We start from the raw sequence: 27,907 nt of genomic DNA on the forward strand, positions 1-27,907 counted from the left end.
ACTGCTGCTCCATAAACCTTCAAAAGCAGTCGGAACATTCAGGGCTTCGCTTTGATACGAGCAGTCTTGTTGTTCTTTGTGTTCTAGCAATAATGTTTTTTTTTTCACAAAAATTAAGCTCGCAATCCTGCCTGTAATATCTAATTTTTGATGCGTGTAAATTTTGTAGATGTTTTGATTTGGTTTTAGTCAAGTTCAGTAATTATCGATGTGCTTTCAGTTTTTATCTTGCTAGGGAAATATTTATTTGACGAACACAAAAGTTTTGAAGCTCCTGCCGGTTAACACATCTTGAGAGCAGCTCGATTCTTTTAAAAACTATTTTAAGGAGTGTTGTAGACATTTGCCAATTTCAAGTTTTGCTTTTTTGCACATGTTGGATCATTTGTGAAAAAGGCGTTGTTTTGTTGGTTCTATAGATCAATTTTTCTCATGGTGTGACGTCTGTTTTGATATTTTGTCAAACCGGGAGTCCATCGATTTCTTGCACTATTTCTTCGAGATGAGTTTTTTCAGGACGGGGTGCAAAAAAGATTGCTCCTGGGGGATATTCCAGGCAATTTTCGCAGGTCCCAGCACAATCTAGGCCAACGAAAAGAACTGGTTGCTACTGTTTCGTGAAATTCATGGGGTGTTGTTATGTCTGTTGGTTTTGACTAAGTAATGCAACTTTTTTTGTATTCAATCAAAGTTAGGCTCAAGGGTTTCACTTGGAAAGTTAATGAGAAAAAAAACGTTCACTAATTTTTGATTTCTACATGACACTGTATTTGCTCAGTTGCCGATCGAACCAATGCAGTCTTTAAAATTTAATGCTGGGTATCTTTTCTCTCTTCAAAAAAATAGAGCCAAATATTTTTAGCAGAACGCTATTCTGAAAAAGCTTTGCGTAAACATTTATTTTAGCAAAACTAAGACAAGACTGCTCGTATCAGGGCGAAGCCCTGAATGTTCCGGCTGCCTTTTAAGGTTTTTTGGAGCAGTAATAACATTTAAAAATTAAACGAAATAAAACAAAACGGAATTTTCTTTTCTAAAATTTGAAAATTTTTATGAAAATCATCCCCCCACACGCCATATAAAACACAAAAGGATAGATTTCGCTTCTTGTAACAAATCATTTATGGCAAATAAGACGGATTAACTAAGACGGATTAACTCTCCGCTTACGCGTTAAAAGCGCGAAATATATCGCGCGTTAATTGTCGCAAATTGGCCAAAATGGCAATCCTTAAACCCCCGTAACTTTACGAAAAATAATCACAGGCGAATTATCTTTTCAAATTTGAGCTCAGGACAACAATAGCTTTCGAATGATATAAAAAAAACTCCTTCAACAACGGCTAGTTGAAAAGTCGAAATTTGTCTGAACAAAAAAAAACCCACCCCGAGCACAAATATTCCACAACAACAAAGGAACAAAAAAGATGACTAAAAATTGTAAGATTGAATTTTCGAGCTCTCTCAAAACACAAAAAAGTCCAAAAAATGATATTTGTAGACACATCTTGGAAGATTCTGGTAAGGCACGGTTTTTTGTAAGTAAACTTATCTCAAAATTGCTCACTGTGTTTCTTCGGCACTGTGTACTGTGTTTCTAAAGTGCTCAACTACAAATCTCGTTTTTTTTGGCGCGAGATTATTATATAGTTGTACGAAAAAATAACCTTTTCGGTTCAACCGATAAAGTAAATAAGTACCAATTGTGTTAATTACTAATTCGAATATATTGGCGACGAGGGCGCCCTTAGACAACTTTTGCGGTCAGTCGGCCAAAATGGATGTCATAAAAATGTACCAGAAAATAGAGAAAATTAACATTATTGGTCCTAGTGATTCACAAAAGCTCGCAGAATCAAAAATGAATTAAATCGAGAATGAGAACCATGTGAGAAAATGATCACACATAATTCTTAAAATAGACATTTGTTTTGACTTCGTGATGCTATGACTGACTTATACATCTAAAAAGACTGATATCAGAGTGCAGTTTTTGTATAGTTATTTTTTGATAGTGCTTAAAATGACTTAGAGGCCATAAGATCGTTCAGTATTTAAAAACTACGATATATTAGCTGGCTTTATCGATAACTGAATCCAAATCACATGTGTTAAAAAAAATATGAAACTCAGTAAAACTAAGTGTAGTTTCAATCTTCAAACACGTCGTAATAATTCAGCTCATAGGAACAAACCAATTTCAAGGAAATTTTTAACGACCAATCGTTGCAAGAATTCTAAATGAAAAGCACAGGCGATGCCGAAAGTAATCGAGTGTTATATTCTTAAACAATAAATTTCCTATCTGCCGGCTTTTTTAATTGCCCACATCCAGTTAGAGGAAAAGTACACAATCTTTTAATTTAATCTGAACTACAATTGTTCCATCTATTAAAGGAAAACGACAGATTTAAGCAAAAGTAAGGTTTATTTAGGTTGTGCCGTTGTTTCTCAGGACAAATGGTTGGTAAAGTCAAAAACCAAGTAATACCGAAATAAATGTAGGTTATCTAATAGATCCATTATCTGTTTGTTATTAAATATCCGCAAAATTTATCTTTAGCAATTGGCATATCGCGAAGGAAGATTTTTTCACTTGACTACCAAAAATTGGTTGAAACACTCAAAAATGGCAATCAGACCAATCCATGATGCACCCTCATACGAGCAGTCTTGTTTTATCTGTATCATGCTCAATATTCGAAAAAACCGCCTATTTTTGTTTCGACTATCTTTGTAGAAAATGAAGGACTAATTATACTCGGAGTACTTTTTTTCCAGTCAAATTTAGACTTTTTAACTAGCAATTTTTACGGTCTTTTTTATACCATTCAAAAGATCTTGTAGTCCTGAGCTCAAAATTTAAAAAAAATTATTAATTTACCTGTGATCATATTCCGTGAAGTTATAGCGGCTTAAAGATAGCCAAACATAAAATAGAGTAGAGGCGATGATTTTCAACAAAACCTCAAAAAATTTAAAGTTTGTTTGCTTTAAACAATTGGGTGAAAATTTCAAAAAGCAAAAAAAAATGTGAAACTTTTTCTCAAATTAAAAAAAAATATCAACCCACACGCTATTCAAAGTACAAAGTGATAAATTTTACTTATAGTGAAGTATTAAAAAGACCAAATTGCTCGCTTCAATTAAAACTGGAACAATTTTAAAACTGTATTGAATCTCCGCTTACGCGTTGTTAACACGAAATATACACAACTATGAAGCCGAAAAACCATCATTAGAAAAATATTATTAAAACTCCATAATTATACGTTCAATGTTTGAGATTCTAGATATCGCATGAGTAGTAGCTAGTAACCGGTAGTTAGGTTTGAATTTTCATGAAATCGAGCATGTCAGCAGCATGACAGCAACAGAAAAGATTAACCTGATTTTTTAAAACTTTTTATAAACTCGAAAAAAGTCTGCATTACGATTTGATAACGCTTGCTAATGGCAAGCGTCATAATGTATTGAAACATTTTGCGTATAAATTAAGCATTTAAAAAATTTCGCGAAGTATATCGAGTTGGAAAGTTTCTGAAATGGGATTTTAATTATTATGAATAAAGCTTTTTGGTTTCAATCCAGGATTTAAAACAAATTATCAACTGTGTTAACTTTCTAATAATCATGTCAAAGCACAAGTAAGTTTACTGCCAGTTCAGCCTACTCATTCAAAATTGCCACCAATACTAGCACTTTTATTTGCGACTTAGGTTGGAAAAGTTGTAGCGTTTTATAACCTACACAAGCGCGTGTAATTCGTAGTTTACTCGATGATGAAAATATCATTTGTTACTTCAAATAGGGCGGGAGATGGCTTTAAAGTCTTAGGAATTTCTCCAGTTTTCATGAAATTTTCATCACTTGCTGATCAAACAATAATCAATAACCGTTTATGTGCATTCGGAACATTCAGCGATTTGACTTGATTTTGAAAATTCTTGTTCCAATTGTAAAATTGAACGCCTCAATCCTTCTATTACAAACTAATCCAGAAACGTTCAATGGCATTCGGAACACTCAGCATATTGTCCTGATTTGAACTTTGAACAACCTTGTTACAACTGAAAATATTAAGCTTATGTTTCCAATTTTTCCGCAAATTACACGGAAAGTTGTGATATGATGCTATATTGACCCCTACATGAGCTTTCTCTGAGGTAGTCAAAATCCGCAAAAAAAAGACACAACTCACGCCTTAGTTCCTTATCACTTCTAGAAATGCTGGACACAAGATAACCATTGTCTTGATACTCATGGGCGGATTTCAGACGTTCCCGGTGGAAGTGATTTTGAGCTCTCCCATTACACTATTCAGATCCAGTTAGAAAACTTTCTGCACTAGTGGAATTTTTAGGAAGGTTAGAAGTAAAAATTGAAAATGTTATCTAATTCTATAAACCAGGTAAAGTTTTTGAGATTTTGGATAGCCACCAACGTTTGATTTCAACTACATGCACTTGGAAAAATAAAATTTCATCTTTTAAGCAGCCCCGTTTGAGGGATATTAGCGATATACAAGTCCTCCTCTTAAATAATTTCATCAAATCAGAGTTAGCTTTTACGAGGCAAAGATGCACTTCGTGAACACAAGCGAGAAACCGGCAACAAGTTGCCCCAAACGGGCAACAAAGCTAAGGCAAAAACAAGTTTTGAAATCTAAAAACTTGGCATCTGTCAGAATCAAACTCCCAAGCCGGAGATTGCTACCAATGAAGCGTATCGAACACGCGATGTTAAGGCCACGCGATGTTTTATTTTATTACGCTCGTGTAATTTTTTTCAGAAAATTTAAAAACATTGAAGCAGTAGAACATTGTTTAGTGGAAAAGTCTACCGATTACATAACACTGGCTATCGTTTGTGTAGATATCAAAAAAAATCAAACTTGTGCCCCAAAACTTAAAATACCCCATTTCAGTCGGTGGTCGGTGTCAAAGCTCGATGTTCAGCAGCGTCCAAACTCGCGCTCGAGAAACTGTTGAACTGTCCAACAACAATCGTTAATTCCCACACTCCAAAGAGGACAACAACTGCATATCAATGACAATATAAGATTTATTTTACAATTAAAATGCATTTTGAAACAGCACGATTTTGAACTATATAGTATTTTACACCATATTAACATTTAAATGATTGGAGATATGCGAAATAGCCAAATAACTTCCTTTAATACGTTCAATGATGATTTTGTTCTTCGCAGCTTAATTGACCAAAATAAGGAACTGCACAAATTGCGTCATATTAATTGAAATGATCTATGAAGCTGTACATACTTTTAAATTAATTTGAGGGTTAATTTATTACCGTACACTTCACATCATCATAAAAGTTGCATTTTAGCTCAGGTCGTTTTAAATGCAAAACTTATATTTTCAAGCGCACGTCTTGAGCTTCGTTTTCCGAACCAATATAACAGCGAACTAATCAAAACGTTCAACTTTACCTGACCACGAGCAATTTGCAATAACTCGAAAACCAAACTATCAACTCCCCACTTTAATATAACGTCTTCGACCTGAAAACTAGTTTTAAATATCGCAGTCTGTTTCATAACTCGCAAATAACTTCAATCTTCATTTTGCTGTTGCGTATTGCTGTGTGAACTCTGATGCCATTGGCGGGGGTTGAGGACGAGTGGATGATACTCCTCCCCCAGACGACGAGGATGACATTGAAGGTGGAGGGATGGGTGCAAAAATACCACTCATCTAAGAATACAACACAAGTATGCATAATTTGTCTAGCTAGTGCATACTTAACTCACCAACAAAAAGTTACAAAAAATCGCAAGAAAATTGATTGACTTTTACTATGAAATGTTCAATATTGCGCTTCAACGAAAGAAAGATATCGTTTTAAAGCTCTTTCAATTTCAAGAATCTTTTGATTGACACTTTTTGTTGTTGCAAAATCTTTGAAAATGTCTCAATATAAAATGACAATATTTTGTTTTGATTTTCACTAGATAACGTTAGCTAGATAAAACTCCTTTAAAAAAGTAGGGAAGTTTCAATTTATCTCTTCAAACAATGCATTAAAACGCGACTCAGTTTGAAAAAAAATTATAATTTTTCAATGTTTCAAAAATAACTGATCGTAACTTTCTGTGCTAGTAGCTTATTAACCGCCTTTACTTGTTCACTTTATCAATTGGAGAGATCAATTTTCTTTCTATTTATCAACAACTTTTGAAATGATTTTTAAAGTCAATGCACGAAAAACATCTGAGCGTGAAACTGAGAATTTGCCCTAAAAATAATGAAAAGAAAACTGAAGTGTCTGCTCATCGTTTGTTGACGCATCAACACTTTCGACAATTTTATTTAGCCGAAATTAAAAAAATATTTTTTTTCAAAAATAACATGCGAAAAATAGACAATATTCAACTTTCAAAAAACGATGACTGTGCAGTAATTCGCATAATTACAATCTTGCTTTCGCTAATAGTAAAAAAAACTGTCTATGATCGAGTTTCGAGATGGAGGTAATCGATAACCAAATTGTTTACAAAACGAAAGCGTTGAATACTCACTGGCGGAGCACCCATGTAGTATTGAGGCTGCTGCATATGTTGATCAGACGAGGCTCCCGGGATACTGACTGGTGGGAATCCAGGCATTGGAGGAGCTGTCATGAAGTTAGGCATTGGAGGTGGTTTCATCATGCCCGACTGGTTCGAACTAAACACGTCATACAACCATTTAATACTGCATCAAATTACCGAGAAAAACCAACGCCTGTTTAATTGATTGTATTTTGATGATACTTTAATTTTACCAAGTTAATCAAATTTAATCGACTTGTTTCAATTTTGGGAAAAATTACATATAAGTAATCCTGATGACATAACAGTAACCGGGATCTACCTTTAATATTTTCTTGTTTGTTCACAAAAACACTTTATAAGCGGGGTAAATTTAACTAACTTGGCCTGCATCGTAGTCATCAGATGGGGAATGTTCGGGTTGTTCATCGAAAACATCGGCGGCGGATTCATTCCTGGTGGAAAATTCAGAGGCGGTAGTTTTGAGAAGTCAATGGTCGGAGGCATCATAGGCGCCGAAGGTGTTACCGATTCCGGTTTTGGAGGAGTATTCGTCATACTGGTTGGCTGCTGTTGGTATTGTTGCGCTGACGTAGGAGTGTAACTCACCGGTGCTTGTGATTGGTAGGCAGACGCTGAAGTTTGATCTGTTTTAGGAGTGGAGGACACTGCTTGTTGTTCAGTTGCTGCGGGTTGAGATACTGGAGGCATGTTTGGAAATCCGGTCAGAAGGTCTGGGTTAATTGAGGGCGGGGCCGGGAATGGAGGTATCGAGGGCAATTGCGAAAACAGAGGAGGTTGAGGAGCACCTGAATAGAAAGATCTTGCAGATTCCGAAAAGCTCTGACAGTGCAAAAATTTAAATCATTTAGATATTGAATCCTTAGGGTCAAGAATAAATCTGTTGTGATTGTGGTCAATATAAAATTTGAAAAGCTAACCATCGGTCAGAGGCACATTTTGATATCCGTTCATTTCTATAGTGGCGTTGTTTTGATCTTTCTGAGGCTGAGGTGGAACCAGAGACCCTGCTTCAGGATAAGCTTCTGACCCATTTTGCACGTTTTCCTGGCCGTCTGCAATTTGGACACTTTTCGGAAACTGGCGATTCAGAGGTATGCGATGTAAATATCCATGAGCTAGACCACATCCAAGCCTATATAAAGTCAATGTTTCGTGCTTTGAAAATTTCGAATATACTTGTTTTAATTTTCAAATTAATTAGGCTTACATTCCTTCCCCACCCCAAGCACTGTTTGGGGTGATGGTTATTTCTCGACACGCGTCAGCATCTGAGTTATAAACAAAGAAATTTAGTGGTTTTCTGTCGCTCGATTCAATCAGCGTATACATGTCATCCGGCTAAAAACAACTTTCTTTGAGCATAGTGATTTTTAAATGAAACAATAGCGATTTGTAGAATGATAAACTCACTTCATGAAGCAAAGTGTCAGATCCAATTATATAATCCGTGTCGGATTGAAGTCCAGCTAATTGAGCAGGAGAATTCAGCTTCAAATCCTTCAATGGACAAACAAAACAAAGTGAAGAATTTCATACCAAAGAACGAAAAGAGCTCTGAAGAAAATTACATCACAATATATTTGATTCAAATAAGAAACACGATTTACACTCTTTTTGAATGAGAGCGTCACTTCAGCTCTAATTTGAAATGAAATGAGAAATGAAGCTTCAAATGATGTCAAAGTCAAACAAAGAAATAAAATTCGTCTCGAAAGAGACAATTGAGCTCGTTTGAAAAAGAAAGAAAAGCGAGCAAAAAAGTATAACTCAAAATTTTGAGTCCACGAACAGAAAACCTAAATAAAAAGAGAAATCGCTAAGTAATTATGACATAAACAGGAAAAAACCTCAAAATATAGAGATAAAACCAGGAATGAAAACCAGGAATGAAATAACGCACAGCGGGGAAGTGAAGCTAGCAGATATGCTCAAAATATGCCTGTTGATGACAATATCACAAAATGGGCAGAAAAATTATTTGCTTGTTAAACAAATTGTTATCCTGATGAAATATGTTCCGATTGGATAACGCTTGCCAATCGCAGGCGTCATTAAATAAATCGAAAAGAATAAAAGAAAAATCGATACAATCCAAGAAGAGAACCATATCGGACTGATTTATTACTCTTTAATTTCGGTTATTACTCTTTAACGTTATTACTATGAACTTCGGTTTTATGTAGATAGCTTTGTTGAAAAAGAAATTCGGTTCCTCTATCAGACGAAAAGCCCTCATTACTTCAACTCGCGTGAAGGGCAATTATTGTTTATCCAATAAATTAATTTTCGGCTCGATGTGAAGCAGCTAAGAAGCACTGAGGCATCGAAAATGGCCAAATCAAAACATATATCTTTTTTTTTCAGATCCCTTTAAAGACTAGACACGATCCATCACTTCTCTAGCACACTTCCCTGGCCAGAAAAAAAACGAACAAATGAATTTTAAAAAAACTAACGATACAGAGCAGAAATTTCTACATTCTAAATGAGTATCGCAAGCCATCAAATTATAAACAGAAAAAATATATATTGAAAAGTGAACATGAATTTGTGATTTCGAATCAAAACTACTTTCGAATCAAAAGAAGCTATAACAGGAAGCTCGTGACAAAGTCCCATGCAGAGTGCAAAACACTGAGAAGTAGAAAATTAGTCAAACGAAACTTTAAAAAACAATAAAAAAACGCAATAAAATACCCTAATTTTTGTTAAAAATTACAATTATATCTCCCAAATTTCATAAATTCGAACTTTCGAGAAAGTCAAGTTTGAAATATTATTTAAAATAGTGAATTAGACACTAGGCATGTCTAACAATACAGAGCAACATAAGAATAAGCTGATATATCAAAACTCAATTAGCATAATTTTTTCCAAAATGAAGAAAGCAGCGGGCGTCATTTCTGTGAGTCAAATTGATTACTGAGAGATAAGGTTAATTCAGCGCTTCAAATTATGATAAGATAGGGTAATCGATCAGTATTCGAATATAAATTGAATTTTCTCAATGCATCTTCTTAAAAAGATCATTTAAGTGATTTTCCCAAAACTGATCGAGTTTCAGTTCTTAGTTTTTCATAGTTCAAATCATAGAACGAAACAAATTATGATAAGATAGGTCAATTGATCAGGATTCAAACATAAATTGAATTTTCTCAATGAATTTTCTGAAAAAGATCATTTAAGTGATTTTCCCAAAACTGATCGAGTTTCAATTCTTATTTTTCATAGTTCAAATCATAGAACGAAACAAATTATGATAAGATAGGGCAATTGATCAGGATTCAAATATAAATTGGATTTTCTCGATGAACTTTCTTAAAAAGATCATTTAAGTGAGTTTTCCCAAAACGGATCAAGTTTCAGTTCCTGTTTTTTCATAGTTTAAATCATAGAACGAAACAAATTATGATAAGATAGGGCAATTGATCAGGATTCAAATAAAAATTGGATTTTCTCGATGAACTTTCTTAAAAAGATCATCTAAGTGAGTTTTCCCAAAACGGATCGAGTTTCAGTTCTTGTTTTTTCATAGTTTGAATCATAGAACGAAACAAATGATGATAAGATAGGGCAATTGATCAGGATTCAATTATAAATTGGATTTTCTCGATGAACTTTCTTACAAAGATCATTTTAGTGAGTTTTGTAAAAACGGATCGATTTTCAGTTCTTGTTTTTTCATAGTTTAAATCATAGAACAAAACAAATTATGATAAGATAGGGCAATTGATCAGGATTCAAATATAAATTGAATTTTCTCAGAGCATTTTCTTAAAAAGATCATTTAAGTGAGTTTTCCCAAAACGGATCAAGTTTCAGTTCCTATTTTTTCATAGTTTAAATCATAGAACGAAACAAATTATGATAAGATAGGGCAATTGATCAGGATTCAAATATAAATTGGACTTTCTCGATGAACTTTCTTAAAAAGATCATTTAAGTGAGTTTTCCCAAAACGGATCGAGTTTCAGTTCTTGTTTTTCATAGTTCAAATCATAGAACGAAACAAATTATGATAAAATAGGGCAATTGATCAGGATTCAAATATAAAACAAATATAAATTGAACTTTCTCAATGAATTTTCTTAAAAATATCTTATATTTTTAAGAAAATTCATTGAGAAAGTTCAATTTATATTTGTTTTATATTTTCTCAATGAATTTTCTTTAAAAGATCATCTAAGTGAGTTTTCCCAAAACGGATCGAGTTTCAGTTCTTGTTTTTTCATAGTTTGAATCATAGAACGAAACAAATTATGATAAGATAGGGCAATTGATCAGGATTCAATTATAAATTGGATTTTCTCGATGAACTTTCTTACAAAGATCATTTTAGTGAGTTTTCTAAAAACGGATCGATTTTCAGTTCTTGTTTTTTCATAGTTTAAATCATAGAACAAAACAAATTATGATAAGATAGGGCAATTGATCAGGATTCAAATATAAATTGAATTTTCTCAGAGCATTTTCTTAAAAAGATCATTTAAGTGAGTTTTCCCAAAACGGATCAAGTTTCAGTTCCTATTTTTTCATAGTTTAAATCATAGAACGAAACAAATTATGATAAGATAGGGCAATTGATCAAGATTCAAATATAAATTGGACTTTCTCGATGAACTTTCTTAAAAAGATCATTTAAGTGAGTTTTCCCAAAACGGATCGAGTTTCAGTTCTTGTTTTTCATAGTTCAAATCATAGAACGAAACAAATTATGATAAAATAGGGCAATTGATCAGGATTCAAATATAAAACAAATATAAATTGAACTTTCTCAATGAATTTTCTTAAAAATATCTTATATTTTTAAGAAAATTCATTGAGAAAGTTCAATTTATATTTGTTTTATATTTTCTCAATGAATTTTCTTAAACAGATCATTTAAGTGAATTTTCCCAAAACTGATCGAGTTTCAGTTTTTGTTTCTCCAAGTTTAAATCATAAGACAAAACAAATGCGCACTCAATACATCATTAGAAGATCAAACAAACCTAGATTTGCAAATTGATTCTAAAAAACAAAAACTTGATTTTGCTCCAAAACCGAACCATGCATCGGGTGTCGTTATGCACCTAAGGCATAACTTTTTACGAAAAAGAAAAGTACCGAGCAATTTTTTATGAAATTTTTATAATCTTTTATGAATCAAGCCCATTCAAAGAAACAGAGGATCATAAAGATAAAGCTATCAACCAACACTCAACTCAAGGATAAAAAAAACGAAAAGCAATCAATGGCTGCATTAAAAAATTGTTAAACAGCAAAAGACTGCACACCTTATATAGTGAAAAAAAAAACAAGAAATAACTGCAATGTTTTTTCTTACAATAAAAGGAAAACATCACAGAAAAAATAAAAGTGGAAAACTTTATTAAACTGACATGGTATTTAAAAAATCAGTACTTGTTTATTGAAGAGTGGACAGTATAAAATCTCTGTAAATTTGTCACCAAAAAAAACTAAAACAAGAAACAAATCATTGCAACGATTATAAAAAATGAAAAAGGATCGAATAACTGTGAAACTTTTGTGGAAAAAAAAATTACTCAGCAGAAAAAGAATAGTGCTTTAGAAATCTTCATTTACAATTTGACAACTTTGAAACAAAACAAATGAGGAATTAAAAATTAAGCCATTTCAACCGTAGAGGAAACCATTGAAAATATCAAAAAAACTCAATTGAAAGTTCGATTTCTTCGAAATAAAGGCTTTTAAAAGTTACGAATTATTTTTTTAAATGATAACTGAGGTAAATTATCTAGAAAACAACAAAAAACAACGTCATATGGTTGCTTAGAAAAAATTTAAAAAAGGAAAAAACTAAAGCAAAAATAACGGACAAAACCACTCGGGAAATTTTCATAAAACAAAAAGTAAAATCACAGCAACTCTTTAAAATAATAAAAAATCAAACAAATCAATGATTAACTTTATCGAAATTACATAAACTTAAAAGAAAAAATCACTGCAGAGCAGTTCGTTGAATCAAAAAGAACAAAAAGGTACGAAGTTTTTTCAACAAAAAACCAAGAATGCAAATCACTAACCACAAAACCAAAAAAAAAACAATTTTTGATCTCAAATTGATATCATTAAGTGGGACAAAGTGAAGCGCTCACCTATCCTTGCATAGATTTTTGGCGAAAAAGTATATGAAGAATTAATTTATGAAAACAATCAATCGCATTACTAAATATAATTTCAAACTCTTTAAACAGAAGGCTACCAATAACAGTACACATCCTTGCTTGGTCCTGCGCTGTCAATCAAACATGTTTAAAATTGGTATCAGCAATTATTTTGCTGCCGAAACTCCTCTACGCACTTACCCTTTTGGTCTGAAGTCGTAGGCCCTCGTAGCCGATTTATTTAACCTACTTGAAATTGTTCACATTAAGCTAGCTTCAAATGAGAGACTTCAGTTTCCAAAACAGAAGTCCAAGATCAAGGTAACAATGAAAGAAAGCATAGCTCAAAATGGAGCCTATTATCAAAAAAGTATAACCAAGAATAAACAAACCCTAAATAGCATTGATTTGATTTTTTAAAGTGACTTAAAATTTAAAAAGTGAAAAAACAGCAAAGCATGATTTAGTTCAAACATGCATGGTTGAAAACCTATGCGATTAGGCGCAAAACCGATGCTAGGTGAAAATCCGCAGGCTAGCAGTAGCGCTTGAACCTATTTGCACAGCATAGCTATGTAATTACGGACAGTAGCTAGGAAATATAGAGATGTCGTTTAACTCTTAAACATGTATACTTGGCTTAAACGTCGCTGGAAATGTCTTCTCGATCAAACGTTAAATATTATATAGATTGTACTAGAATCGTAAATCAAACTAAAAAAACCAGCACAATTAGAAGACGACATCGAAATGATTATTTGAGAAAGACATAGATGTTGTTTTTCCTAAGCTTTCGTCATTTTCTGCCCGCTAGCTTTAAATGCCTATTTTCTCAGCTTCATCTGTCCAATTTCCCAGCGGTGAAAAAAAAGTATGTTGATGCTGTTTTATCTATTGTGCTTATTTCTTTGTGTAAAAAGCAAATCATGACTTTACTGAAATAAGAGCTCAGTTGATAACTATTTTTAAAAACTTTTATCACCTGAGATTTTATTTCGATAAAGTCATATTTGCAAGTTCTTACCGAAAAATAAGCCTAACCGAGAAAGCGGGATCTACATTTTGTTTTTTCACACCTCAGAGGTGAAGCAGAGCTTTACACTTAATGCGACATCGCGCAAACATGACATTTTAAGCAAGCGGGCATAATGTAAGACGAAAAACGTCGGAAAAACAATATCTACACCAGATGAGCGAAAAACAAAATAGTTGTCATGAAATATTCTGATCACTAAAGATCGTAAGCAAACAAAAAAACGGCAAAACTTTAAAAAAGAAAAAATTTATAAAGACAGCTGTCTTAGCTAGTTAACACACGCTCTTTTAAAAAAAAACTACGGAGCAATGAATGCAATAACATAAACGGTTTAGACTAAAAATTAATGCAGTATAATTTGAAGGCATATACTGAAACTGAACACAAAACTTGAGCATGAATTGTGCGAGTTAGGTTGGAAGGAGCAAATTGGTAGTCTAACAATCGTTTGCTTGTGTAAATTGTACTGTTCGTGGGAATCTTTTACCGTCTCATTCAATTATGTAAAAAGATCTCACAAAAAAAAACATAGCCAAGAGATAGTTGGGGATAAAATCAATAAACACAAATTCAATAAAATTAAGAAAAGATTGAAATTTTTGAGAACTTAATAATTTCAAAGAAAAAGAAGGCATTAAAGCTCTTTGAATTTAAAAAATCTTTTATGATCGACATTTTTACTTTTTTGATATAATTATTCAATTGAGAGAACTATATCACTGGGTTGAAATTAAATACCGTCAATTTCGAAACGTGAAAACCGTTCACGTTAAATGCGCTGTTTCCGCCGTCGTAGTTAGAGCCTTCTAATGCAGCAAAAATACCACCAAATATAGATAAAACTATAGCTAAAAGCGGCGATGAACTTCCGACAACTAGCTTAAGAACCTCACGTCCTGCCCTCTGAGCCACGGACGCTTGACTGAGGCAAACACAAGCCACCAATTAGCAGATTAGATGCTATGAAATTTCCAAGGCTATTGATCATTATTATAGCAAAATCGCCCTTAAATGAGCACTTTAATTAACGAGTTAGGTTGGAATAAAATAAAGTTATACTAGCAATTAACGCACCTTCGGTGCTTCGAAATTTTTCGACAACTAATGAAAAAAACCGCAATTATTGGAAACAACATCTGCAAACTTTTAGTGTACTGTGACTGCACCCAGATTTGGCAATTTCGAACTTTAAACTTTTTTAAATTCCCATTTTAAAAGCGTCTTCTCGAAAACTTAATGGGCCTCTGGAGAAATTTGGAAGCCAGATTTGCAACCACTGAGACTCCCTGAGAGCACCCTACTATAGGGTTAGGAATCCAAAATTTTATGAATTTTTTAAACATAAGATTCCCGGAAAAAAAATTGAAAAAAAAAACGTCTTATCTCGGAAAGATTTGAGCATTTATATTACGAGGCAAGATTTGAGATTTGATAATAATTTAGGTTTTCTGAAAAATTTTGAAAAAATCACAAAAAAAGTCATATCTCGAAAACTACAAAGAATTGAGCAGTCATATTTGGAGGCAAGATTTGCAATACTTGAGAGTACTCTGACAGGACCTAACTACAGGGTTGGGAATTTCAGATTTTTAAAGAAAAAAAAATAATTCAATTTTTCTGAAAATTTTGAAGAAATCGCAAAAAACGTCATATCTCGAAAACTACAAAGATTTGAACAGTTATATTTGGAGGCAAGATTTGTAACTCCTTAGAGTACTCCGACAGGACCTAACTACAGGGTTGTGAATTTCAAATTTTTAAAACTTAATAATAATTTAAGTTTTCAGAAAAATTTTGAAAAAATCACAAAACGTCATATCTCGAAAACTACACTTGAGCAGTCATATTTGGAGGCAAGATTCGCAATCTTTGAGATTACTCTGACAGGACCCAACTAAAGGGTTGGGAATTTCAGATTTTGCGAAAAAAAAATTAGCATAAGTTTTCTGAAATTTTTTTGAAAAAATCACAAAAAACGTCATCTCGAAAACTACAGTGATTTGAACAGTCATATTTGGAGGCAAGATTTTTAACTCCTTAGAGTACTCCGACAGCACCCAACTACAGGGTTGTGAACTTCAAGTTTTGTAAATTATTTTGTTATTTGAAATTTCTGAACATTTTTGAAAAAATCTCAAAAATCGTCTTATCTCGTTAACTAAAATGATTCGGGCATTCAAAATTGGAGGCCAAATTCGCAACCCCTAATTCGATATTGGGCTGCTTAACTTAAACTCGGTAAAATAACCACTAAAATCAAATTGGAAAATTGAAAAAAATTCTTAACCATTGCAATATACGATATAGCTTAAACATGCAAAAATAATACGTTGAAAAAGCTTAAACATGGCGAGATAGTGAAGCCCGCATTTAAATATATAGTAGATAGATATGAGACCTAACACGAGTCATAAACACGACCTATATAAGTGTCTTGACTACGTTCATTGACATGTAGTTACAACTTCTGAAAAATTCATTCTTGATGCCTGGTATTATTACACATGCAATTTTAATATCCAATCTAAAGCGAAACGCAAAATATGCAATTGAGGGTAAATTAGATCTAAAAGAGAGATCCAAACCCAATTTCATCAACTCTGTCTTGTTTCATTTCTAAATTTGTATATGTGTGAATATACTTACTACAACGTGCCACACGTTTTCATTTGCATTTTCAAAGGAACAGAATCTAATACTGACTCCCAGTAATCCTTGACCACCCCAAAGTGCGCTAGGGGTAATTGTTATTTCTCGCAAGTCCTGAGTCTTGCTACTGTAAACGCCCATTGTAACGGGATGCTCAGCATGATTTCTTAAAATCTCTTTCAGGTTTTCATTGTCGCGATTCTGTAACAACTATCAAGCCTTTGAAAAAAGAAGAGGTGAAAATGAGAGCAATAATAATATGTTACAAAATCTCACCAATCTGCTATTGCCAATAGTTACAATAAAATCAAAAAATGCCTCAAGTCCAGCTTTAGATGCAGGAGAGTTCTGTTGTACCTAGAAAAATAAACAAAACCAATCAACATAACCCTTTTCAATTATTCATGTCTATAGAGAGATGATTATTTACACGAAGAACATGATATCCAACCACTTTTCCGCTTGTACTCTGCTCCCCTCCCATTGCTCGTCTGAAAAAAAATTGACGATGTGTAACTTTTTATTTTTTTAAGTTTTTTTTGTGAAGGTAATCAGAAGGTCAGAAGTAACCGAGGTTACAGTGAGAAGTCCTTTCATCACGTATTCCAGTCAAAATCCTTGGAGTTTTCTAGATATGGAAGTAATAAAGAATATCAATTAAATATGTTTTTTTTCTTATGGCGTGATACTTAGCAGAACAAAATACATAACGAGGCCAAGCTGTGTATTTTGTGAATTGTACGTGAAATCTAGAGAAGCGTTTAGCATGGTGGAGAGATGGTGACATTGATTTGTTGTACAAAGAGTCCCGCGCAATACAAGGCGATTTATCAAAAACCTTTAGAAAGTGTGAACTTTGTTTTTTGGGACCGACTACTAGTACACAGTATAATTCAATTTTAACACAATTTCGAAAAATATGCCCCAAAATAAAAATAAAAAAACAAAAGAAGAACTCCTCATTGTGCCATTCTGCCAGATGGCACAGCGCAACCTTCCGGTGACACGAGAAAAAACGAATAAAGGCCTTATTAACGAAAAAGTATTGCGAAGGAGGGTAGGAATATTCTAGAATTTTTATTTTTAAAATTTCGATTGAAAAGTGAATATTTCTGAGAAATACAAAAAGACGGCCATTTTGACGAAAAACGACGAAAAAGAGAACAACGCAAAATAGTGTGAAAAACGGTCGCACAAGAGACGAAAAACACGAAGCCTCTTAGCGTGGCAACAACGCACGATAAGACCCTTATCAGCGGATATTAGTGGAGAAGGAAGCTTCGGTGGGGAAGAAATATTCCACGGAACCCTCCCGGGACGCAAATTGGAAGAGATAAGAGCGTTACCGCAGGAATATCACGGGAGCGGAGGCTTGGTCCCCCAGAGACTGTTTTATGTGAAGGGACTGTATAAAACTGACTGTATAGCTACTTGGATGTCGTGAAACTTTAAATTAACACCGGTATATTTTGATATTTTAGAATATGAGTAGCTAGAAAGAGGAAAGAGTCAATCCATCTTCAATGGATTTAAGATAGAACTGTCACACAAAAACATGTTAAAATAGGTTGTTCGAGCCGTGTTTTTAATGGCAATCAAGTAGTCTGAGGATCCGAGACTCAGCTATGTGGTTGTGTTCGCATGTAAACGAAAGCTGATCAAAAGTCGTTTGACTGATGGCCTAAAAATAGTAACTTTTTACTTAGCCCTAAACAGACCAGAAAATCAACTGGCAAGGTCGAGACGGCGAAAAACGAGTAGGATTAAGGTAACTGACGCCTGCCAGTCGTTAATAGGTACTTTTTCTACGCTCCGTCGCTGTGTAGTATTTGGGCGAATGTTACATAGACGTTTTTATGGCGCTCCTGGGTGGGCCTGTCAAAGGCATAAGACCATCATGATCAGCAAGCGTTTCAGTGACGAACCCTCCGCTCCGGGCGTATGCCCGAGTTAGAGGCCTTAATGACCGTTATTATACTAGGGGAAAGGTGCGTACCCTCCGTCCAGTACTATTTAGCTTTTTAACTTAGTTAACACCGAAAATTCCGGGGGCCGGAGGGTTAGGTGGGAAGTCATGAGCCCGCTTGTCCCAAGGTCCCGGGATCAAAAACAATTAAAAAGAAAGCGTAAGACCAAACAAAAATAGTGTATAAACAATAAAAAGCCAAAAACAAATTTATTTGAAAACAAAAAAAGTACAAAAAACAGTAAAAAATCCAAAAAGGACCAAAAACAGTAAAAAACGTAAAGTGACAGTTTATATGTTATTTCCGGACGATATGTGATCTGACCTTCCTATTTGTTGTTGTTTCAGATTGATTTATATCGTTTCTGATAGCAAGATCGTGTGTTTTGGTGAAGGGTTGGATACCCTCCCTCGAGTGTAATTTGAGTGTTTAAGCACGTTAATGGTGATTTTGCCGGTGACCGGAGGGTAGAGTGGCAAGCTGACCGACGTGTTCCATACTCAACAGGGACATAGGGACAACATCCACAACGACTGTTGGGTATCGTTGAAGCAAGTTTAGTATCGTTCGGGTACTATTTCATTAAAACTTAAGTGGTGGGGGGCACGATTGGCGCGGTCCGATTGTACCCTCCATCGATTACAAATTTCCGAGTTAAGGGTCTTAATTCGGGTATTTTGGTGCGAAGGAGGGTATAGTACTATTCATTAACGACTACTAATAGATTATTGTCCTTACTATATATTACTTATCTCCTATTTAGACCCAAGAAACACCCAAATTTTGTCGAAATTTACTGATTTTTGACAAACTATAGACCCCCAAATTTTTGGATATCCGAGCTTTTCCGAACAGCAAAAAGCTTTTATATAGGGAGTAGCTACGTAGTTCAATCCCCCTAACTAAAGAAACCGCGTGAGAAAAGATTCAGTAAAAGTTGAAAAAAACCAAAATTTTTCGGTCAAAGTTTCGATAATTTTCTGAATTTTGTCAATCTGTGTTGGGGATCGAGTTTTTGAGTTTTTAGAGTTAGAGCAATAACATTTTTTGCATTAGGAGCGTGCTAGCATAACGAGCTCAGCTGCCAGAAAAATTCTTGAGTAACCCTCCGATTAGCTCCGTGGATAGAGTTAACGACTTAAGAATTGGAAAAGGAAGGAATCGGAGGGTCCAAATTTGATAGTTATTGGCCAAATTTTTTGTCTCCAAACAAATTTTGGTCCGGTTTTTTTGCATAATTCCAGTGCCGTACAGGGCTACTACGCTCGTTTCAGTTATTTTTAGGCACTTTCAATAGGAATTGCGGAAAAAGTTTCTCAGAACCTATATAAGTGGTGAAAAAAGGCCATTTGGACAAACACGTTTTTGGCAATTTCTCAAAGACTAGTCAACCGATCGGGATAATTTTGGTACCATAAGTCGACGTTTTGGACCACTTTTCCGGACCATAACCGTTTTTGGGTTGATAATTTCGGAAAAGAAATTTTTTTTTAGAATTTGTTGGTTCGGAGGGTCCAAATCACAGGTAACCCTCCGAGCGGCAGAAAATTTTAGCAAAACACCTTTTTATCTAACTGGGAAGGTTGACCGTGTCAGCCAACCTAATTTTAAGTCAGGTGGACCGCTTTTGGAGACTTTATCGCGGTAACATAACCTTTTTTTTGATTTTTGGGGAACCCTCCGAAGTAACCCTCCGGAGTCAGCTAAACCCCTTAGCAATCCTCCTTAGTAGAAAATTTCCACGAGATCATCCAAAGAAGTTTAAACAGCCCCCCCTAGAGAATTTAGCTTGTTTTGACGCTTCCTGAAGTTAATTGAAGGCCCTTCTAAGTGGGGTTCAGAAATTTGAAAATTTTGGAGGTACCCTCCGAAGTAACCCTCCGGAGCATATTAAGCATCTTATTGACCCTCCTTAGTAAATTTAAGGGGACCCTCCGAGGTAACTTGGGTGATTAAGGTACCCTCCGAAGTAACCCTCCGAGGTAGGCTAAGTGTCTTAACAACCCTCCGGAGTGACTTAAACTTCTTAGCAGCCCTCCTTGTTAGAAGCTTGAGGAAACCTTCTGTGGCAATTTGGGAGACGGAAAATATCCATTTAATTAAGATCATTTTAGGATATTAGGCGTGCTTATTAGGATCATAAGAGCCCACTTTGACCCGGAAATTTGTGATCAACTTTGGATTCTAGATCGGGTGTATCCGAAGTACCCGAACAAAATTTTTTTTGATTGTGATTTTGGTTGTGTGGTTGCCTTGAGCTAATTAATAGGAAAGTTCGGGCAATCCGGGAACAAATAAAAGAAGACCTCGGTGAGTGTTTTAGGCAAATACACACTCACTTGAGAAGAAAAGTTGTTCCCTACTCACGTGCACTTGGAGCAGTCCGGGTGTGGGAGAGCTTTTTCATAGACTTTAGAAATTTTCGATCAGAGGTTGCCTTGAGCCACTTAATAGGACAGCTCGGGCAATCTCAGGGCACCTAAAAGAAGACCTCGGTGGGTGTATTAGGCAAACATACACCCACTTGAGAAGACTGTGTCCTGGGCTTTGTTCTTTCGGATCGTTCCGATTGGGGGAAGTCTTTTTCTTTAAGACTAAGTTTTATTGATCTGTTTCTGAATCATCACTGCCTTTTATCCAAGATTGTTTAATTTTAACAAAGCAGTGACTTGATAAATTGTGTGGCAATAAATTGATACTGACAAAAGGTCGCTGTCACCTGTAGGATATTCTTATCTGATTATCTATTGTGTTTTGTGTGTTGATTATATCTTGTGAAAATTTTGTGATACTGTTATACTATACGACAGGGTTGAGTTAGCATTATATCAATACCGGGCAGGCCCTGTGTGTGTGTGTAACTCTAGCTGAGTCACTAAGATTGTCATTGAGAAACCTAAGAGATTGATACTGACTTTTCGACATACGAATATTGTTTTTTGTCACAAAGTATGCAGCGCAGGGACTCGTTAGGATCGACTACTAAGATTCCCAGGCTGAGCAAGGGCAGCACGCAAAAATTTAAAACTAGGCGTAGCCAGTCCTCGTTTAGCAGCGCCTCCGACGTGTTTGCTGAAAACGAATCGACTAAAGGTCAACCTGATCTTTCAGTGAGCGGAATGAGATTAAGGAGCGAGAAAAACCTCGATGGCGATCAAAGGCGGAGCGCCGAAGCCGGAACCGCGAGCGAAACGCTTGTGGACCCCTTTGACGAGGGAGAACAGACGCTCATTCGACCCGACTTTGAGTTGAGCGAGGACCTCGAGCGGGAGGAAGTCGAGAGGACGGAGGAGACCTCGGAGCGTTCCGAGGTCGAGCCGCGAGAGGAAGTGTTGTTCAAGGGGATGTCCAAATCGGAGACCAAGAGTCACAGGTGGAGGGGAGAATACTCACATTCGGCTAGTACCCAATCATCTCTGGCCAAGCAGAGCAACAACGCGATGATGTCCAGTATAAGCCCGAGTGAAGAACAAACGGGTTCGAAGGCCAAGAAGAGTTGGAAGTCTTTGTACGACGAACGCATGGCGTCACTACCAACTGTAGGTTTGACTTCCAGTGATGACTACCCGGAGATAGCCCATCCGGATGTGAACTTCACACCGTGCCCAAGGAACGATATGAGCAGGAAGGCGTCGTCAACCTCGCCGACCAAGGCCCATGTCAGATGGGATAACAATGGGAGCGTCATCAACCTTCGACAGATTAATGACGTCGATGAGCAACCAAAAAGGCGGTGCGTCATCAAGCACCAGGCTGCAGCCGCAGCTGACCTCATCTTCTCTGGGACTAACCCCGTCATTCGGGGCCACTGGCGACATAAGTGACATGTTCGCTGGCGTAATGAATGGTCTGGATGAACTGAGACGGGACATGACTAAAAGAATAGATCAGGTTGATGAGAGAGCTCTTAAAGGTCAAGAGAATCTGAGAGACGAACTGACGCACGTGAAGTCGCAGGCGAGGGTCGATCAGGCTCAGTTGATTCGCAACACCGATCAATGCCTGGCGGAGAGCCTGGCACAGGCAAACAAGGAGTCATACGAAAGAGAGGCTAGGATGACCAGGGAGATCGAACGATTGTTGAACGATCATGATAGTACCTACGCCCACACGATGACTAGCCTGGAGAAGAGGTTAGATGCAAAGTCTGACTTAATGATGCGGAAGCTTGACGCGATCCTGAATGGGAGCAATTGGCAGGAGCGTTCCAACCCAAGGGAGCGCTCACGCCATGCGAATGATGGAGATGGTACGGGCAGCAATGCCAGAGCCCAGCAAGGCTCGAGAACGATCTACGAACCTAGAAACAAGGAGCGGCCAAGGGCAGCCCGGTCGAGGCCTGGCTGGACGAATCCAGTCCCGCCGGAGGCAGATGCCACCCCGGAGACAAGGTTGCCAACTGTGCCACAAGTCAGTTCAGTACCAGATCTGACTACAGTCTCACAGGACACAACGATGTATGCCTCGATGTTTGAGCCCCTGAACAGATCTCTCGAAACATTTATTACCAAGCTCTCGAAGTCAACCGAGAGAGGAGAGAGGTCAAGAAGGACACTGAAAAAGCCGAAGTCATATAAAGACGAGACAGACGGCTGCATTGATACTTGGATAGAGGTTATGAAGTTACACTTTGAGGAAGAGAATCTCTCCAAGACACAAGAGTGCAGCGCGCTAACGAGCAACCTGGAGGGTACTGCACTAAGTTGTGTAATGGCGAAAAGAACCAATGAGAGAGACAGCGCTCGCAAGATATTCGACATCCTGCTGAATCGTTTCGGCCCTGGAGTACAAGGGCACCAGGCTATGGTGAAGTTCGAAAAGAGGCGTCAAAGAGATGACGAATCCATAGATAAATTTTTGGACGACCTTGAATTGCTTAGGAGGAGAAGCAACCCAGATGAGAAAATATCCGAGCGAAACTCGGCGATTGCTTCGAAGTTCATGGACGGAGTAAGGAGTGAGGAGTTGAAGACGATGTTGGCCACACATTTCACCCTGTCACTTGATCAGGTACTCACGCCCGACGATTTGCGTATGAAGTCACGCGAGTATTTACTCATAAAACCGAGGGCGCAAAACCGTTACAGCAATTATGGCAACTATAGCGGGACAAACACTGGTGCGAATTCCAGTTGGTACAAACCTCGCGATGACATGGATAAGAGGAGGTCGTGTGCAAATTGTGGTTCGATGGACCATCACGTATCCGCGTGTTCTGCATACAAACAGAACATGAAGGCAATAGGCTACTTTCTCGAGGACGCCGACGCGACCGACGAGGATCATGAAGAGTACGTCAGAGGGCTCATCATGAAATATGGTCCGAGGTGTTTCTTCTGTAATTTCTCGTTCGGGTGTCAAGGCCAAACGAGCACGTCTGATGAACGAGGCTGAATCTCGGAGGAAGGAGACGACACCGAGCACCTTCACGACCAAAAAGGTAAAGACACTGCCTGACGAGGTGGTAGCCTCGAACCTCGAGGCAGAGTCGTCTAGCCCACTCAAGGTGGATTACGGCCTGGCGGCAAGGACAGCGCTGCAGAATGTCAAACAGGACCTAGCCACGAAAGAAGTGGAGCAATGGGTAAGGTCGGAGCTGGAGAGCACAGATCTTCGGGAAAGTTTTAATATTCTGGGTAAAACGACAAAAGTAGAAGACAAAGAGGAACCCAGGAAACAAGGACTAAAACTGAACGTTATATCTGGTAAAACTTTCGGCATGACGAAAGAGGGGACAAAAATAATGTCCATTATCTCAGTCGCAGGGCACCAGGTGGTCAAGAACTTGAGTGAACCATCAGAGATTACACTAGTCCACCTGGACATCTATGCCGACTACCTGAAGGAGAAAGATCCCAAACTGGACTCCAGGGCAGTGCGAGCGCTGCTCACAACGGGAGGTCCGAGGCTGATGAAAGTGGATGGACATTATATCGATGTCCATGGCCCTTACCGATCCTAATGAATGTGGATGGCATCAATATCTACACGAAAGCTCACATAACTGATGCGAACGATCAGATTGGCCGGATATACATTGGTCAAGAGGAGCTGAAGGTTAGACGAATTGGACACAACGCGATGCTCGAACAAGATCCCGAAGACAGATACACAGCTGATGAGCTTTTTGGGATTCGCTAATTATTATCGAGAGTTCATCAAGGGGTATGCTGACAAAATATACCCCATGCAGAGGTTGATGAGAAACAAGGGCAAAAAGTTCACTTGGACTGATGAGGCACAAGTTTCGTATGAAAACATCAAACGTGAACTTTGCGAGGCACCGGTCCTCGCAATGCTAACAGAGAAGGGGATGTTCGTGCTGGACACGGATGCATCAGTGGTTGCGATATCGGGCATACTTCACCAGGAGCAGGAGTGGAACGGGAGAACGGTTCTTCGTCCGATAGCCTACGGGAGTAAAGTCCTGAGTGATACTGAAATGAAGTACGGCGCACCAAAAGCGGAGATGTTTGCGGTGATCACTTTCGTGGAAAAATACAGGGCCTACTTGGGGAGTGCTCCCTTCAAGTTACGTGTGGATAATCGTGCCCTTGCCTGGCTGAAAACCTATTCGATGGACCAAAGTTATATTGGTCGTTGGATCGTGCGCCTGGATGGATACCACATGATCATAGAGCACCGTACCCGTGACAAGCACCAGAACGCAGATAGCCTCAGTAAAAAGACAGAATTTTATGAGCGCCTCGAGGAGAAACAGGCTAACCAATCAGAAATCAAAGACGGGTTTTCCTTTCTGGACAAAGAAACCTACGACAAACTGCCACTTACTAGGTGGTTAGACAAGTCAGGGCATCCTATACCCGGACACCCTGACCTTCCAGTGGAGACGGCCGCGGAGATAAAGCTTTTAGCCAGAGGCGAGCCCGTTCCGTTGGATCTGCTAGTCCGATCCAACTTGGTACAGCAAGAATTTACCAGACTAGGTATAAACAGCATGGCTCTATTGAACAGGACGGTGAACGTGGCGCCGGACGTTATGGGAAAGCTCCGTGACTTGTTGGACAGGGAGGTGGATAGGCATGATCGTGAGTGGATGGAGACCATGCAGCGGTTGACTGTCACCGAGAGAACAGAGAAGAGGCCAGTGTCCATTCGAAGCCGAGGCGTTGAACGGGATTGCAGGTCGATAGTCAACCAGCTGGTGAGCTCGATGCCGAAGGAAGTCTTATTGAGAACTTCGTTCACTGAATATGGAACACTGAATCAGAACCAAACCACTGAGGAAGTCAGGATCAAGTCGAAATCTAGCTTCACGAGGAGAGTGCACTTCACGGATGCAAAAGAAGAATACGAGCCGAGCCCAGATTGTTCGTCCGTGAATGAGACAATGTCCGGGGAGTCTGATACCTTCGAGCCAGTCAAGGACGACTCGTCTGAGGAGTCAGACACCTTTGAGCCCGTGCAGGACGACTTGTCCGGGGAGAGGTTGACGAGACCACCTAGGGGCAGAATTTTATCCGGGGAGTCGGGTTTGAAGCGACCGATGGACAGAGTTTTGTCCGGGGAGTCGAGAAACATCTCAGACAACTTGGAATATGATGTTGGGAAATCAGTCGACTCAAGTGTTGACTCGAGGCCCCAGTGCTGGGACAACACATCTGAAACAACTTCCAATTCCGATATGTCAGAGATCGCAATCCACCCCTTATTGGTAGACTAGAAGCAGCGTGGGCTGGACCGCGAAACGCATCAGGATCCAGACAGGGACAGATACACCTCAGATGAAGAGGGCACTGTGGTAGATAATGCCGCAGACGAGCTCGAGCTGATAGCAGTTTCGAAACGCCCAACCAGATTGCTGCCACATGGTACGGTCGTCCGTACCAATCTGGAACCATCTGCGCAGGAAGCGACGCCTTTGAAAAAGATATGATGTGTCAAGTTGATGGACGATGCTCATGCTCCGGAGATAATCAGTGGACAAATGAACGTGGTAAAGACGTATTTGAAAGCCAGGTACAGGCTGCCGGATCTCCTAAGAGCTCAACAAAATGATAGAATGACGAGCAGTCTGAAGAGATGGATCGAGAATGGAGCACCTGACAAGGGAGACTTGGAAGAAGACAGCTACAAGATCTTGAAGCAATTCTACCTGAAGCGAAACGACTTGTTGTACCTGAACAAGGACGGAATCGTAGCCTGCAAACGAAAAGAGGAGGACAAGGTCCTCTATAAAAACAATTCAATAGTGTTACCACAGTTGTACCAGACCGAATTGCTCTTTCGCTCACATGATCAGATGGGCCATCAAGGCGTGGACAAAGTGTACAACAGGATACAGAAACGATTCGAATGGCCGGGATTGAAGAAGGCTTGTGAGAAGTGGATCGCCGCATGCCTTTCATGTCAGCAGGCGAAGGATCCCAGGAAACTAAGGTTCCCCCTACAGTCAATAGAGTCGTCAGGTTTCAACGAAGGGGTGCAAATTGATCATCAGAAAATCTGCATGACAGCAACGGGCTATAATCAGGTGCTGGTAATGATCGACCATTTTACGAAGCATGCGGAGGCAGCACCCTGCATGACAGCATCGGCGGAAGAAACATGCCATCATTTGATAAATGTGTGGATAGCGAGGCATGGCTGCCCCATCACGTTCCAATCGGACAATGGCAAAGCATTCGTGGGTGATCTCACGAAGGAGTTAATGAAAAGGTCGCAGGTAGCGCAGGCCCACTCGACCACTTATCACCCGCAAACGAATGGCCTAGTCGAGAGGCAAAATCGCACACTGGTATCCATGCTGAGAATCTATTGCTCGCGTTACATGGATGACTGGGACAAGCACTTGCCGCAAGTGATGGGTGCTTACAACAGCACGGAGCATTTCACCACGGGAATAAGTCCACACATGATGTTAACGGGTCATGAAAAAGCGCTCCTGTTGACGTTTTTCTACCCTGAATATGAGGGGAAGAGGACAGCACCGCAAACGTACGTGCGGGATGTTATTAGAAGACAGCAGGACCTCAATGACTTATGCAGGAGGAACACGCAACAGGCGCAAATTAGACAAAAAAGGAGGTTTGATGAAAGGACAGCCGATGCGAAAGCCTACTCAGTTGGCGACTACGTCTGGGTGTTCCAGGAAGTGGTTCCACCAAAAGGAACCAAGAAATTATTAAAGAAATGGCGTGGTCCGTTTCAGATAACAGGGGTGCACCAAGGGGGTCGTTTTTATCGATTGAGCACTGGAAGAGCAGCTCATTACAAAAATATCAAACCACACAATGCCTCGTCAGAGGACTGGTGCATCCCAGCGGACATGCAGGAAGGAGACTATTTGATAGTGGATCCTGCTTGTGAAGTGAATGAAAGGGGTACTCACGACAAAAACGACGGGAATGAGGTGGTGGACGATTGCGACCTACCACTGGACCTCGAGTTGACCGAGCGAGTAGAGGTGGACGATGAAACTCTACCTTATGCCGAGGAAGACTGGGACTGCCCGGAACAAATCGAAATTGACAAAAGAATACAGCCTGACTTTCCTCTCACTATGGAAACACGCCAGAGCAAGAGA

At 38.3% G+C, this 27,907-nt stretch overlaps 1 protein-coding gene across 3 annotated transcripts in view; it reads right to left on the reverse strand.

Annotated features, from left to right (window-relative positions):
* Positions 1-4,997: 4,997 nt before the first annotated feature.
* Positions 4,998-27,907, reverse strand: part of LOC134845545 (Golgi reassembly-stacking protein 2-like) — a 581,279-nt gene continuing 558,369 nt past the window's right edge. The window contains exons 2-10 of one of the 3 annotated variants that reach the window (XM_063862478.1): positions 16,824-16,883; positions 16,670-16,750; positions 16,391-16,594; positions 7,991-8,077; positions 7,788-7,918; positions 7,498-7,712; positions 6,939-7,365; positions 6,545-6,692; positions 4,998-5,720 (exon numbers count right to left, since the gene is read on the reverse strand). In XM_063862478.1, the coding sequence (XP_063718548.1) occupies positions 5,586-5,720; positions 6,545-6,692; positions 6,939-7,365; positions 7,498-7,712; positions 7,788-7,918; positions 7,991-8,077; positions 16,391-16,594; positions 16,670-16,750; positions 16,824-16,877 (1,482 nt within the window). In that variant the 5' untranslated portion in view covers positions 16,878-16,883 and the 3' untranslated portion in view covers positions 4,998-5,585. Of the gene's footprint in view, positions 5,721-6,544; positions 6,693-6,938; positions 7,366-7,497; positions 7,713-7,787; positions 7,919-7,990; positions 8,078-16,390; positions 16,595-16,669; positions 16,751-16,823; positions 16,887-27,907 lie in introns of all 3 variants that reach the window. The other 2 variants (XM_063862479.1, XM_063862481.1) reach the window with 2 other exon arrangements.

This window comes from Symsagittifera roscoffensis, chromosome 5 (genome assembly GCF_963678635.1).
Source record: "Symsagittifera roscoffensis chromosome 5, txSymRosc1.1, whole genome shotgun sequence".
Taxonomy (NCBI): domain Eukaryota; kingdom Metazoa; phylum Xenacoelomorpha; order Acoela; family Convolutidae; genus Symsagittifera; species Symsagittifera roscoffensis.